We start from the raw sequence: 15,344 nt of genomic DNA, 5'->3' as shown, positions 1-15,344 counted from the left end.
AAATATAAGTAAAAAATAGAATTCTGGTACTTTCTGAATCTTTTTGTTTAATTTTAGGACCTTATGCTCATTTCTAAGTATATTTTATGCACATTTCATATGCTAATAAAATAATGCATACAATAGAATGTCTTTATTTTATCATAAGCTTTATTTTCTATACCAAGCTCCTGTAGTTTTCATGACACGGTATAATGTTTTCTCTGTGAGGCCAACTTTTCTCTGTGAACTAGGCTTAACAGAGTAAACTTTTTCAAGCTTTTTTGTAACCATACCTGAGACTTTTCAGGTAAGTCACAGCTATAAGTGAGTGAAAGATTTTTGCAGCTTCTGCAGGCTCTAAAGTTCGGTTAATCACATATTTTTTTCTACGTTCAATATAAGATTTAAAATATTTAACTTTTTGTTTTTCCTAATATTACAATTGATTCTAGTTCCAATAAGAGTTTAAGTTGACAAAGTAAAATCATTGAAAGAAAATGTAGGCTTTATCTTTTTTATCTTTTATCTTTATCTTTTTGATAAAGACCAGATGAAATTGTCTGTGGTATTTTGTGGTATTCAGTTAGACTCATACACACATTGTATTAATAATAATAAAAAGAAGTTCTAAAACGTGATCTTATTTCATAATGATTTTTTAAAATAAATTATTTTATCAGCCTACATTGTACTTATTCAAAATAGAAATTCACACTGACTTGTTCAGCATTGTGACTTCAAGGTTTTGAACCCGTGATTTCATCAATGCCGTAGGCATGACTAAAATAGTAATGTTGAAATTAATCTTTTTTTTAGACATTAATAAGTCATACTGAAACGAAATAATTAGCATATCTTTGGGGCACCAGAAGAACACTGAAAAAGAAGTCATGTAAACCAGAGCATTTCAAGATAATTGCCAGGCATACATCATTTATTCCAGATTAGCTAAGGTCATGCACTTGATTCTCCCAGTTTTTGCATCCATATATGTGGTCATTGTTGCCATCAAATTGCTGAATTTTGATGGCTATATTTAATGGACTGAGAATAGACCATGAAGAAAAGTACTAAGAACAGCAAATATAAAGAGCAAGTACTCCATTCAGTTAAACAGTGACCTTTTTAACCTCGCTGTATGCAGGAAATATCCACTTGTATTTTGGTAATTACATTAACTTCCTTAATGGCATTTGATACAGATGGTATAGGAAGAACTTATATGCAGTTGAAGAATGCAGGCAACAGTTTTAGTTTGAATTGCAAATACTTCACATTGGAGTTAAATGGGGGATAGTAGGGGAGAAAACAGAAAATAGATCTGTATGCTTTCCTCAATCAGAGAAGCCATTATTTTTCTAAGCTTGCCATATTTTTTGTTTCTTGTGATTCTATTTTTGATTTTGTGAAGATATCTCAACCAGTTTCTGCCTTTCTGCCTGTACAATGAGAGTAGAACATTTTCATTTGCCTTTGCTTTTTGTCTGTTAGAATATCTACTGTCTGAAGAAAGAAATTATTTTAGTGTCTGTACCAAGCCTAAAGCAGTGAGGCACTCAATACTAGCTGGACTTCCTAGAACAGAGGATTGCACAAACTTGAAAACAAAAGATTATTAAAACGACCTTTTGTCCCATGTATGTATGTTAGTTCAATAGAAGAGGTATGGTGGTTCCTCCTTAACTTACTCCTACGCTTTCGATTATGTGGGATTTTCCTAAACCAGAGATTGCATTGTCAGTTTTTCCGAATAGTCACAAATGGATCTGTCCTGTTTTTATCATCCTCTACTATTGACTCTACAACACCTTTGACAGGTGAATATTAATTGTGCTTTGTGTAACAGAGGATGAAAAAAAAAATATTTCAAACCTTTCCTGCTTAATCAATAATAAGCAAAAATGGGAAGAAGCACAAGGACACAAAATAGAGCCCTTGGCAGCTAGGAATGAGGAAGTGGAGCATAGAAGGGAGGGCACACAGTTTCCCTCATATGTTTTGAGTAGATGTTTTGAACATCTACTCTAATGAAGTGTGAGTAGAAAGCTGATAAGCAAGAGACTTATGATGTGAAATGGTTCCCCTGCTCTTTTTCACATTTCCATACTCTATTTTACTTCAAGCAATATACAGTATGAAAGCTTAAAGAAAAAAGGTGAATATAAAGTAATTCTGCTTCTACCCTTCTTCCTACTCTTTGAGATGTATATGATTCCCCATTTTGTGTTATGACTTGACCTATCTTTGCTTATTTCTAACTAGAGAATTGCACACTTCAAGCTGTTCCTTCTGCTTTAGGCTGAGCGCTCTGTAAAGGGTATTACTGGCATCCATCTTTTTCACAATGAACCTCTTTTGTGAGGCTTTCCTATTTCCTTCTCTACTTTCACAGGTGAAAAGTGCCACAATTTCTAAGTTAGTTGTTTATTTTTTACTTGAAAATCTTCACACAAACGTGTAATTTCAAATGCTATCTGTTATGAGAGGTGTTAATGTCTGTTATTAGTGGTTTATTTCATCAGCAGGCAAATACAGAGCTGGTTACAACTAATGGATGTGCTCATGTGCTAAGCAGATGTCAGTTCTGTATCCTCCTCTTCTGAATTTTACCAAAATCAATTCAGTCCTCCCTCTGATGCTAGAAGACTACATCCGAGCTCACAATTGATTAGCTCTGGTATACAAAAAGTTATCAACTGATGTTCAGACAAACAGACAAAAGTCATTGATTTTATGATCAGACAAACATTTTATTCAAGCCCATATAATCATTAGGCTTTTACAAAGTTTAGTATTAACATTCTTGTTACTGTAAATAGAAGACTTTGCATTAAAGTAATTCTCATTGCCTTCAAAGAGAGAGTCCTGTTTTATTGATTATACAGCATGTATGCCATTAAGACTAAATCATCATTGTTATTTGTATGATAATAACACGTATTTGTCCTGTTTTTCTACTATTTTAGGCATACTTATTTTGTTCTATGCTCCAAGCTTATTTATTTATTTTTAATTTTGTTTGAAGCTGGTGGTACAAGTATTACCAACTGTCTTTGAAAGATAAAAACTTAGTAGCATGGAAGAGCATTATTCTGTCTAGATCGTGTTCTAGTACATATGAGGTCTGGTTTTGAAAGAAGTTAATTACGTGACAGGAAATGTGTTTGTTTGTTAGTTAATGTTATAGAATATGAGGTGGATTCACAATAAAACAGTGATCATTCTGTGATAAAATATTTAATGTATCTGTGATGCCTGCGTTGGCTTAACTGTGGAGTTTGCTCTCCTGTTTGGATTTTCTTTGTCAGCTTTCAAACAGTGGAGGTAGCCTGCAGGTGATAAGTATCCCATTAATCTTTCTGATCCTCTAGCACTTGAGCATGAGAATAGCTGATCAATTACAGCAATTGTCTTCCTAAATGAGCTTTTCACATCTGCCTCTTATTTCATTAGTTAACTGTCTGCTCGTTTATCTGATAGAATGGAATCCTAGTGGCTTCTTACAGCGTGTTCTGTGTTACTGTACAATGAGGATGGGGTTGTTAGCAAAATGGGCACAAAAGGGTATTTATCCGCTACCCACAATAAATATCCGCGCTATTGTGTAGGAGTGCTTTTGTCTCTAATCGCTGTTTGTTGAAACCTACTTAAAGCACATCAGCTTGCTTTTCAGCTTCCTGTTTGGTCCTTAGTTGTAAGCCTTATTATTTGTGTATTTATCATTTTTATGACACGAACAAAGTGTTTCCGTGCCCTAAGCCATGATATCAATGTGTTGTCCATGTGATTTTAGAACCCAGAGGCTACCAAAGTTAAAAGTAGAAGTGTAATTTCCTCCTCATCTTTTCACAATATATCTTTTAAATGCCTAGACACGGTATCCTTTTCTCCGAAAGTAAATCAGTATTCCAACGTTGCAAAAAAAAAAAAAAAAAAGTATTGCAGAATGTTAATGTGATTACGTAATGATTACTCAAATTAAGTATAAAATTGTGAACACTGATTACGCTGCATAATTCAGGATTTTCAAGAAAAACAAACTACAAAGTATGGATTCTAAATGATAAGAATTAGATTTCACATGCGTGCACCTTTCATTACTCCTCAAACTTTCAATTACAGGAAAAACAGCTGCCAGATGAGAATTAAAATAATATCTGTGCAGAGGCCTTATAATCTCCCAGTTAATATCTGATCAGGTTAAACACTTACAGGATTTAATTTTTAAAGATTGCTTTCTTATGCTCATCATATATTGAATTGCTTTGGATGATATAGGTAGGTAGGTAGATTTTATTTATTTATTTTGCTAAATAATGAACTGAGCTAAATGCCAAAAAGAAGTAATTAAATATATATATATATGTGTGTGTGTGTGTGTATATATATCCTGATTCCGGTGTATGTTTTTCTAGGTGATGTTTTGATGGTTTCGGAACATTAAAATATGTTTGAATCTGAAGTTATCAGATATCTGTGCTTGAAATACTTTTCAGTGGATTTAAGTGATTTTAAAAAATACTATACAGAGATTTTAAGGATTTTCTAAAAACATTTAGCTATAATTACTATATATCAGCAATATTTTAAATTCACTTTTGACTATCTATTGCAGGTCTGGTTTGTATGAAGTCCAGTACTTCAGTGGTTGAACTTGTTATGCTACTTTGTTCGCAGGTAAGACATTCTCTGGTTTTAATTGTAGTAGTTAGCACAGTCCTGGATTACTGCCAGCCCAGGAATTCTGTATTGCTGCTTGTTTCATTCTTCCATTTCAGTATAGGAAAATACAACTTAATCTCTTCTGGTAGCATAAAGGTTGTAGATTTATATTTTTGTGTATATATATATATATATGTATATATATATATTCTGCATACTGTATATTCAAAGCGTTTGGAAAGCATACTTGCGTTTGGCTTTTAAAAGTGTGTGGATGTATTTTATGAACTTTTCCTGCATATTAATTCTCTTTCAAGCCAGTTCTTATTTACAATACGTGAATATAATATTGTTTTCCTAATTTTATGTTAAAATCTGTCCTTGAATTAGTGATTTCATTAAACCATACTTCACAGTGGCTTTTGCTATATGTGGCATAAAATACTGCATATTTAATATAGCTATCAGTACATAAAAAGCAGAGGAACATGACTGAAGTATTCCTCAAGACCTGTCAGAAGCAGAATGTTTCTATTTTTAAAAAATGCTGTGGTTATATATTATTTTTTTTTTTTTTACCATTGCAGTAATTGGTTTCTCAGAAATCTGAATCAATTAACGTTTTGAATTGCTCTCACAAGTAAAATATTTAAAACTAAAATAATTCCTCATGGTGTTCGGATTGTTTACATCTCAATTTTGATTTTATTTGTTTCTACAGAGTGTTATTGGCTAATTTCTTATATAAAGCCTTTTACTTTAAACTGCCAGTAATAAGCTATCAACAAACATTTTAGAATTCTTCTCATTTTATGTAAGACAAGGCAAATACAATGGCAAATACAGGTCCCAATATCTTCAGCATTTTCTTTAGTTCTAAAGTCTTATTAACATCGTACCTTTTATCAAATTCCCCACAGATTTAAGATACAATTTAAACGCATTGCAAGTTGTTATGCAAAATGCCTAGGGTAACTTTTAACATTATTACAAAAAACAAACAAACAAAAAAACTTGTTTGTAGTTTTCCTTGAGCATTCACAGCTGCACTTTGAGAACATGCACCAAAAATGTACTAAAACCAAATGAGTTTCTAGGAGTAATTGAAATTCAGATCTTCTTTTGATGAAAATAATTAACATTTACAACTGATTCTGGGGGGAGGCGTTCCAACTTACCTGCTGTTTGCCAGTCCGTAGGTTGCATTTCTTCAAGCTTGTGTCATAAGGAAATCATTAAATCTTGTTTTCCTTTTTTTTTCTTTTTTTTCTTTTTTTTTTTTTTTTTTTTTTCCTCTTAGCCAGGATGGATATTGGTTAGGGAAAAGTGAAAGAAAAATACATCCCTGGCAGGAATCCTCAGTAGGGTTTGAAGTTCAAACCCTCTCCAGCAGGGTACTTGAAAAATTTGTTACCTAATGGTTAAATCCTGACTTCCAGGAAAATTCCAGAAGATCCATTAAAGCTTTTGAGCCTTATGTTCATGTCATGCAACCTTTTTCTTTTCTTTTCTTTTCTTTTTTTTTTTCTTTTTTTTTCTTTTTAACAGCTTTTGAAACCTTCACTTGAGGAAAGGAATAACTTACAATCCTTTCTTCCCTAGCCTTTGGTTTTACTGCAGTTCTCAAGAATAAACTGGAATGTAGCATTAGGGTCTAGTGTCTTTGATGGCCTCATCATCTAATCATAGGTTTAACATTACTCATTTGCTGGCTCCAGGAATTCCTGCCATTAAGGGCCCTAGAGATGAAACTTTGCCTCAAATATTGATTGAAAGGAAGAGAGAGAAATTTAAGCTCTTTCTGCAATGCTTTTTTTAAGACATCTTTGTAAAGCTATGTAACAAATGCACCTAAATCAATTTGTTGTTTTTGTGACTGTTATACAAATTATTTATTATTTCAAAATATTTGACTATGTTAAAAATAAGCCTAATTGTATATCTTATACAATATAAAGAGCATAATCATTTTGGAATTTTGAATATTTATTGATTTTCTATGTTTGCTTGAGAGCTATTTTCTATCTATCCGATTACTTGGGGAAATAACAGCTTTTAATTCTTATACCCTAGCTGATATTTTAGGGTTGTTTCCTTGTCTTGTATATAAGGACGATTTTCTATCCTGATGCCTATTCGTTACAATTACTTCAGAAGCTAATGCTCTAAGATTGTTGGTGGAGTGATGCTAAATGTTTCTATAGGCATTTGTCAACAGGGGGCTGTAGTGGTGTAGTGGCTCACCTAAAGCACTGCATCTGCACAGACCATCTCATAGGTGTACTAAACAATCTGCAGTTCTGCTCATCTACATGAAAATATTTCCGTAAAATTTTGTATTTAATTTATTTAAAATTATTTGTAGAAAGAAAACACAAGGTAAATGTTTTAAAATACTAATAGGACATAATTAAGAACACGACTAGAAGAGAATGGCAGATAAAACATATAATGTAATCCAGCCTCTAGCTAACAGAATTTGGAATTAGGAACCTAGGAAATGTTGTCCGCAGCAAAATGAGATTAAATCATCTAATCGTCTCTATATAAAAACGGGTAGCGCTACCTGAGCTTTTCCATATGAGAAATTGAATAAAGTACTGCTTTTTTTTTTTTTTTTTAATATTGCCAATGTAACTAGGAGTTTTCTTCCTATCACACGGAAATCCTTCATATTCAAATAGAATGACATTCAACAGATTATTTGGAGAAGTTTGAAATGTGTCATTCAAAAGATAGATGGCAATATCAAAAACCTTTGAAAAGTGCAATTTTGTTTGCACAGAACAGAGTAACTTTAGACACTGAAAAGGAAGGGGAAATACAAAGTTTGTTTTCCTTTCATTTGCTACAGCAAATTAGATGCTTTTATGCTCTTTATGTTGGAAATTCCATGTTAACGACTACAGATTAGCAAGGATGTCAGAGTTTTTTTTCTTATCTGAGCTCCTGAATAAAATCAACATTGCCAGCGGCTCACGTCCAAGGTATGGTCTAAATTTACATGAAATATCACATTACAAATGTCTGAAGGTACATGTCATGGATAATTCAGTTCATATGGGCAGCCTTTTAGACTCTGAGGGATATGCAATCAAGTCTTTCCCCCCAAAGGAATTTAGAGTTTCTGTGAAAAATACATTTTAAATTTTAAAGGAACTCCTGTAGGGATGGTGCATCATTTTGGGGTATAGGGAAGAATAAAAATTGCTATTCTTAATATTTTCAGAATATCTCTTTTACTGTAGCTTGCTTCCCTGCACCCATATTTTTTTTGTTTTGTTTGCTTTTTCCTAGTGTCACCTACTTCTAGATTAAAATTTAGGTTACTTTGAAAGTTTTATTTTCTTTATTTCTTATATAATCCAAACACATACATTCAAATACTTGAAATATATATATTTTTTTTTGGGGGGGGGGGAGGGGGCAACGATGATTGATAATAAACATGTCATTATTTTCACTTTTCATAAAAATAGGCATATTCATTAGAATTTTGTCTATTTTAAAATAAAACGAATGAAGATGTGGCATGTTTGACAAGATCTGTGCTTGATTAGCTGGCCTTTGTTCCCTCAGCCTGGTTGAGTATGTCACTGCTGTGTTGTTATTGGAGTGGCAGATTTCTCCAATAACCATACAATTAAATATATATATATATATTATTTTTATTTTTTTTTCAGTGTAGTTCTGTGTTGCATCAGATTTAGATTTCATTGATTTTATTTATTTTTTTTTTATTTTATCCCAAATGCTACAATAGTTCCTAATTACTTCCAGATCTCTTGCAAGTGTTTCTGTTTGGCGATGCAGCTTCTGCAGAAACTGAGTGGTGTTATCCCAGAGGAGTCTTATCTCATGCCACTTGTATTTTTCTGTATCTTACCTATCAACAGGGAAAATTTATCTTCTTAAACAGAAAATATTCTTAGTATTTAAGACACATTTTGACTTTACCATTTTAAAAACATAGTGTTATAGTATAAACGGTTCTCTAGGAAAAAATACTGTCACTTGCAGTTCTAGAATACATGTAGAATATCTGACTAATTTCAGGATTTAGTAGTTTTCAAAACATCATTCATTTTATTGATTTCCCCTCCCCCTATGTTAGAAGTTTGATCAAGATAATAATTCAGGAGCCTCCAAAGGAAATATCAAGGCTAGAATGAAAATAATCTGCTTCTAAATCCCTATGTTGAGGAATTTTTTTTCTTTTAGATGCTATCCATTGTAAATTGGATTTTACTAGAAAATCTGGGAGTGGGGAGGGAAAAGATATACATAACCAATAAATGCTTTAATTAAAACCTTTTATGAGATTCTCAAATAATTGATAACACATGGTTCTTCTTATAATTAAGCTGTAGGTAAATTCTGTAAATAGTTTGCTTTTATGAAAAATTATACAACTGAAAGTGTCTTAAAGAAAGCAAACTATATCAAGAGTATATCAATTTGACAAACCCCAGTACATAATTAATGGATAAACTGGGCTTCAGCTAAGCCTTTCAAACTTTGTTTAACAGTGTGAGCCTCGTAAATGGGTTGTGTTTGTCTACATTGTCTAGTCTATTAACCTGGAAAGTCAGAAGCTACTTGGATAGATTCCAGTCTGTCTCTCCATATCACAGGAAGACAGTCAGTACATACTTAATAAAAAAAATATCTGTGAAGGACCTTCTCCCGTGCAGCACAGTCCATAAAACGCTCTCCAGAGATTTGATACATGTAAAACATAGTGGTTGTATACTACTATATACATTGCAGCAATCACGTCTATAAAGTGGCAAAAAGGGGTGGGGGAAAAGAATGCATTATCCATTCTCCTAAGTGGCAAGAAAATATTTGAAGCAATATTAAGAAATTAATCCCTCTCCAAGGAGAAGGGAGGAGGGAAAAAAAAAAAAAAAAAAAGCAAGATCTATAAACCAGGCTCTGGAGAGATTCAGTACTAAATGCCCTAGGAGATCCAAACGTGCATCCTGTCTCAAGGGATGGTATATGTCCTAGGCTTCAGAGACTGGCAGCTGACCAACACAGAAACTCAGAAGTTGAGCAAAACCAGAAATCCTTTCCTGGTCCCTATAGCTGACCAGAAGAAGCCTTGAAGTGTGGGATTCATATAAAAGAAGCACAACTCATGCTTCCTGATACTAAACATATTCTATTCAATTCTTTCCAGAAAAGTAGGAATTCTATGGCTCTGTGGTATAATTCCTTCTCACCAAATACCACTCTAACAGGTACCTTATCATGTGTCCGTCTTAAGACAGCTAACCTTTCTTTCTGTACTACAATATTTGAATGTCTATTTTTTACATTTTATACATTATTACAAACATTTTAATTTTCATTATAATTTCATTTATTTAATTTTATATCTATTTAATCTTCTTGCCAATATTAGATTATTTATGCCTATTATTCCTCATTCTTTCCTTCCTAAGGTATCTCTACATATCTCATGCTCCTTAATTTTTGTTTGATAACTCTTTAAGAGTACCTTTGACAATAGCACAAGTGTTTGCTATTCATGTTTTTCACACCAGCATTAGTAGGAAGGCTGAAGAAAAGTTAAATAATGATTGCTTCTCTTAAATCTAAAGAACGATGAACCTGGAACTTAATTTACTTAGGTTATGTGCAACACAATTTGAATGGTGAAATTAAGGCTAGTTATGAAAATTCCTACAGAGGTATATTTTTCTAACTTATTTATTTTTTTCCTAACCATGAAACAAGTTGACTGTTCCACCTCTGGCCATGTTTACCCATTCATCCTGTTAGAATATGCATTGTGTCTGTATCAAAAAAAAATGATTTCCTTTTATGATAAGATCACCCATCTAGTTGATCAAGGGAAACCAGCCAATGTGATCTTTTTGGACTTCAGCAAAGCTTTTGACATGGTTTCCCATAGGATCCTACTGGACAAAATGTCCAGCATACAGCTAAACAAAAACATCATACGATGGGTGAGCAATTGGCTGACGGGCAGGGCTCAAAGGGTTGTGGTAAATGGGGCCACATCTGGCTGGCGCATGGTCACTAGTGGGGTCCCTCAAGGCTCCATTTTAGGGCCTCTTCAATGTTTTTATAAATGATTTGGATGTAGGACTAGAAGGTGTTTTGAGCAAATTTGCCGACGACACCAAACTTGGAGGAGTTGTGGACTCGGATGAGGGTGGAAAGGCCTTGCAGAGAGATCTGGACAGATTGGAGAGCTGGGCGATCACCAACCACATGAAGTTTAACAAAAGCACCTGGGACGGGGCAACCCTGGCTATACGTACAGACTGGGCGACGAGACGCTGGAGAGCAGCCCCGCAGAGAGGGATCTGGGGGTTGCGGTTGACAGCAAGTTGAATATGAGCCAGCAGTGTGCCCTGGCAGCCAGGAGGGCCAACCGTATCCTGGGGTGCATCAAGCACGGCATCGCTACTCGGTCGAGGGAAGTGATTGTCCCGCTCTGCTCTGCACTGGTGCGGCCTCACCTTGAGTACTGTGTGCAGTTCTGGGCACCATAGTACAAAAAGGACGTTAAACTGTTGGAGAGTGTCCAGAGGAGGGCGACAAAGATGGCGAAGGGCCTAGAGGGGAAGACATACGAGGAGCGGCTGAGGTCGCTGGGCCTGTTCAGCCTGGAAAAGAGGAGGCTGAGGAGAGACCTCATCACAGTCTACAACTTCCTCGCGAGGGGGAGTGGAGACGCAGGTGACCTATTCTCTGTAATCACCAGTAATAGGACCCGCGGGAACGGTGTTAAGCTGAGGCAGGGGAAGTTTAGGCTGGACATCAGGAAGAGGCTCTTCAACGAGAGGGTGGTCGCACACTGGAACAGGCTCCCCAGTGAAGTAGCCACTGCACCAAGCCTGTCTGAATTTAAGAAGTGATTGGACTGTGCACTTAGTCACATGGTCTAAAATTTTGGGTAGACCTGTGCGGTGCCAGGAGTTGGACTTGATGATCCTTATGGGTCCCTTCCAACTCGGGATATTCTATGATTCTACGATTTGTACCCATGCAACTAGGAGGAGACAGATGCTGCATATCATATCACTGCAGAAGTCTGAATTAAAATTTGCTGAAGGGAAGGGTGTCTATGTATATCTCTATACACAGGTTCCACAAGTTAAGTGATTTAATTTTTTTTTTTCTCTTGGAGTTTCTCACTTGCTTCATAGAATTCTGGAAGTTGTCCAAAAGTTTATCCTTTTGTGTTGTCTTTTTAAGCTAAAAGAGTGTCAGGGAATTTACTCCCATTAATTCCTTGTCCATGTGGGGAATGTCTTTCAACCCAATTTCAGTCTTCATCTCTTGGCCATCTGCTTCTGATAATCTAACTTTCAAATGGAAATCATCGAAGTATTCTTTCCAAGTAGTAGGGAAATCTTATTTTCTTGATTATTCTGTGAGGTGTCTTTCCAGATACCTGTACACTCAGAAAGCTAATTCAGTGTTTTTCCATCAGTAACAAGCAGGATCTCTTCCATATCTCACTTACACCTGACTCATCATGAAAATTCTAGTGATTTCTCTCTCCTGTTCATATCAGAATATTTTTTGTCAGGGAAAAAAAAAAAAAAGAAGTACAAGTCAAGAAGTACATTTATTAGACGTGAGTAAGATGCTGATCTGAACTTTTTCTAGATCCATGGCAAAGCAGAATGGATCAGAAAACTGTATGAATTACTTTCCTCATATCCCTGTATGTTAAGGTGTCTTCCCTTGACTTCTCTATTAATTTATCTACAATTGAGAAGGATCTTGGGTAGATCAGAGGAAAACACCTAGAGAGTCAGAAAGAGCCATCTGGTATTTCTTCAAGGGCTGAGAAGGGGTGCAAGACCTCATTACTGGAGACTGTCATTATTGATACATAGTTAGTTGGCTTTCATTTTATGTATGATGGAGAGAAAGTAAGGAGCAGTTTTCTGTACATTAGAAAGTCTTCTCTTTACTGCTGTGTTTTGCAAAACTTCAAATTAGTTACTCACTTTCAACATCAAAGAATAGTAACTGGACTGGCTTTTAACATGATTATCCATAGCAACACAAGTTGCTAATAATAATTTTAAAATGTCTTAAACTATTTTTCCAGTCATGAAGTAAACTCTAGAAATTCTGGAGATGTGTGCATCTTCTAATGTATATATCTTCTGTCTGTTTTAGAGAGATATGTAGGATTTCTACAAGGCAATTAAGGTTACTACTGTAACATCTGAATAAATTTGGCCATTTCTCTAATGCTGTTTGGATAATTTAACTGTTTTTACAGTTGGGGATTTTTTTTTCTCTTTTCTTCTAAGATACCAATGAAATGTTCCTCTGGGAATGTTTGACTTCATTTTCAAGATAAATTGGGCAATTACCACAGGTGATCTGAAGGGCAATGGGTCTGTGTGCTTCCAAGAAAAAGAAAAAAAAAGGGGGTTAACATACATTACTCTAAGTCAAGAATATAAAAGGAAAATGAGTCTTTTGAAAGTGAAATCTAAAACTTTCTATTACCTTTGCTGCATTGTTAAAGTCATATTCACATAAATTGTGTTGTGAAAGCTTCACATTCCTTTTCTTTTCTGAGATTTGGCAAGAAGCCTAATGGATTCCAATACTTGCAGATTTGCCTTCAGGAAGAATGTCGTCTGTCATTATGCAGCATCTTTTTTGTGGGAAATAAATAGTCACTTTTTAAAATGATGACCTGTCATAAAATTCTAAATTATTTCCAAATTTACTTGAAAGAGTAGACCAAAATACATTTTATTTATAATCTATTAACAGTATATATGTTAATATGGCAGAAGAATAAAAGCAATAAAATTGTTAGATCTGATTCTCATTCCAAACAGTAATGGAAGTCTTTTGGCCTCTGATCTCTATAGCTCAATTCTTCTAGGAATGGAAGGAAGGATCCTATGATCTTAAAAACTATACAATGTTCTCAAAAATTTATGCAACTATATCTTTAAATCATTTTCTGCTCATACCTACTTTTAATGGGCATGTTTTTCTGTAATAAAGAAACATTTCCTTCAATCTTATAATGTTTCCTTTGAATATTTCTACTTAAATGACGTAAAGCCAGTTATCAGTGATTTTAGGAGGAAACATCAAAACATGGAGTTCAAACCCAAGGTAAATTACATGCATGTTGTGAATTGCAAACACATTTTTATAAACTTTCCAGTTCCATATCCTGATAAAAGGTAGCACTTGTACAGCTCCATGCAAGACTTTTGTCCAGACATATAAAAGTGTCCAGAAAGAAGAGAATTGATATAACAAAATTGCATCTGTCAAGAAGTAATGATTAAAATAAAGTAATTGAAGAACTGAGGTATCAAGTGAGTTATTAATATCTTAGACTAGAAAATTGAATAAATATTCAATATGACAAAAAAAAAACAACTTCTGATTAATTCAGTACATGGAGAAGAGAGAAGTTCAGAGAAACTGAAATTGAGATTGTGGCTCCTGTAGTGGAAGGAGTTGTTGAATGATTATTAGACAGGGTATCTGTCTAGTCAGTAAGTGCAATTTGTTGAGACAATTCTGAAGGAATTTTAGACTTCCTTACAGAAATTTGTGGTGGTTTTACTCAGGTGGGCGGCCGAGCTCCACCACAACTGCTCTCTCACTCCCCCTCCGCAAAGAGGAACTGGGAGAAAATACAGTGAAAAGGGCTCAAGGGTTGAGATAAGGATGAGGAGATCGCACAGTAATTATCGTGACAGGCAAAACAGACTAAGCGTGGGGAGATAGTAAGATTTATTACCTATTACTAACAAGCTCTTGTCCCCTGTGCTGTGGGGTCCCTCCCACGGGATGCAGTCCTTGCTGAACTGATCCAGCATGGGCTGCCCACAGGCAGCAGCTCTTCAAGAACTGCTCCAGATATGGGTCCATACCACGGGGTCCATCCCTCAGGAGCAAACTGCTCCAACCTGCATCCCCCATGGGCAGCAGCTCCTGCCAGGTCACCTGCTCCTGTGTGGTGTCCTCCCCATGGGCTACAGGTCCGGCCTGGAATCTGCTCCGGCAGGGGTCTTCCACAGGCTGTGGCCTCCGTTGATGCAGGTCCACCTGCTCCACCGTGGTCTCCTCCACGGGCTGCAGCGTGGAACCCTGCTCCACTGTGGTACTCCGTGGGCTGCAGGGGGACAGCCTGCTTCACCATGGTCCTCACCACAGGCCGCAGGGGACTTCTGCTCCGGCGCCTGGAGCACCTCTCCCCCTCCTTCTTCACTGACCTTGGTGCCTGCAAGGCTGTTCCTCACTCCTCTCTCTCTCCCAGCTGCTGTGTGTGGTGCAGCATTTTTTTTTTCCCCTGTCTTAAATATGCTCTCACAGAGGCACAAAACAACATCACTTATTGGCTCAGCTCTGGTCAGCAGTTGGGGGGCCCTTACCAAACATGGGGCAGCTTCTAGATCCTTCTCACAAAAGCCATCCCTATGGCACCCTGCTACCAAAACCTTGCCATGTAAACCCACTACAAAATTGGAAATGGTCAGAATTGTCACATAGATTATGAAAACTCTTAAAATCACTATTCCTTTTTTATGAAAATAAAGTGCATCAGATTTGTTATTCAATTTATTAATATATAATTAATAATTAATAATAGATAATAAATATAATTATACATTATTAATATAATATAATAGTATAGAATTAATATAATTAATGATTAA

At 35.5% G+C, this 15,344-nt stretch overlaps 1 protein-coding gene and 1 long non-coding RNA gene across 23 annotated transcripts in view; one reads left to right on the top strand and one right to left on the bottom strand.

Annotated features, from left to right (window-relative positions):
• The window catches only part of LOC310882993, an 83,317-nt gene extending 68,050 nt beyond the window's left edge, over positions 1-15,267 (bottom strand). For 5 of the 11 annotated variants that reach the window (XR_014573269.1, XR_014573270.1, XR_014573271.1 and 2 more), the window contains exon 1: positions 5,823-15,263. This is a non-coding gene — a long non-coding RNA (uncharacterized lncRNA). Of the gene's footprint in view, positions 1-5,822 lie in introns of all 11 variants that reach the window. The other 6 variants (XR_014573266.1, XR_014573267.1, XR_014573268.1 and 3 more) reach the window with 6 other exon arrangements.
• The window catches only part of NBEA (neurobeachin), a 520,716-nt gene that overhangs the window by 240,934 nt on the left and 264,438 nt on the right, over positions 1-15,344 (top strand). For 11 of the 12 annotated variants that reach the window (XM_083801108.1, XM_083801105.1, XM_083801107.1 and 8 more), the window contains one exon: positions 4,598-4,659. In XM_083801108.1, the coding sequence (XP_083657234.1) occupies positions 4,598-4,659 (62 nt within the window). Of the gene's footprint in view, positions 1-4,055; positions 4,261-4,597; positions 4,660-15,344 lie in introns of those variants that run through there. The other variant, XM_083801115.1, reaches the window with a different exon arrangement.

This window comes from Anser anser (assembly GCF_964211835.1).
Source record: "Anser anser genome assembly, chromosome: 1".
NCBI classification, from domain to species: domain Eukaryota; kingdom Metazoa; phylum Chordata; class Aves; order Anseriformes; family Anatidae; genus Anser; species Anser anser.
This window is presented reverse-complemented; position numbering and strand designations above follow the sequence as displayed.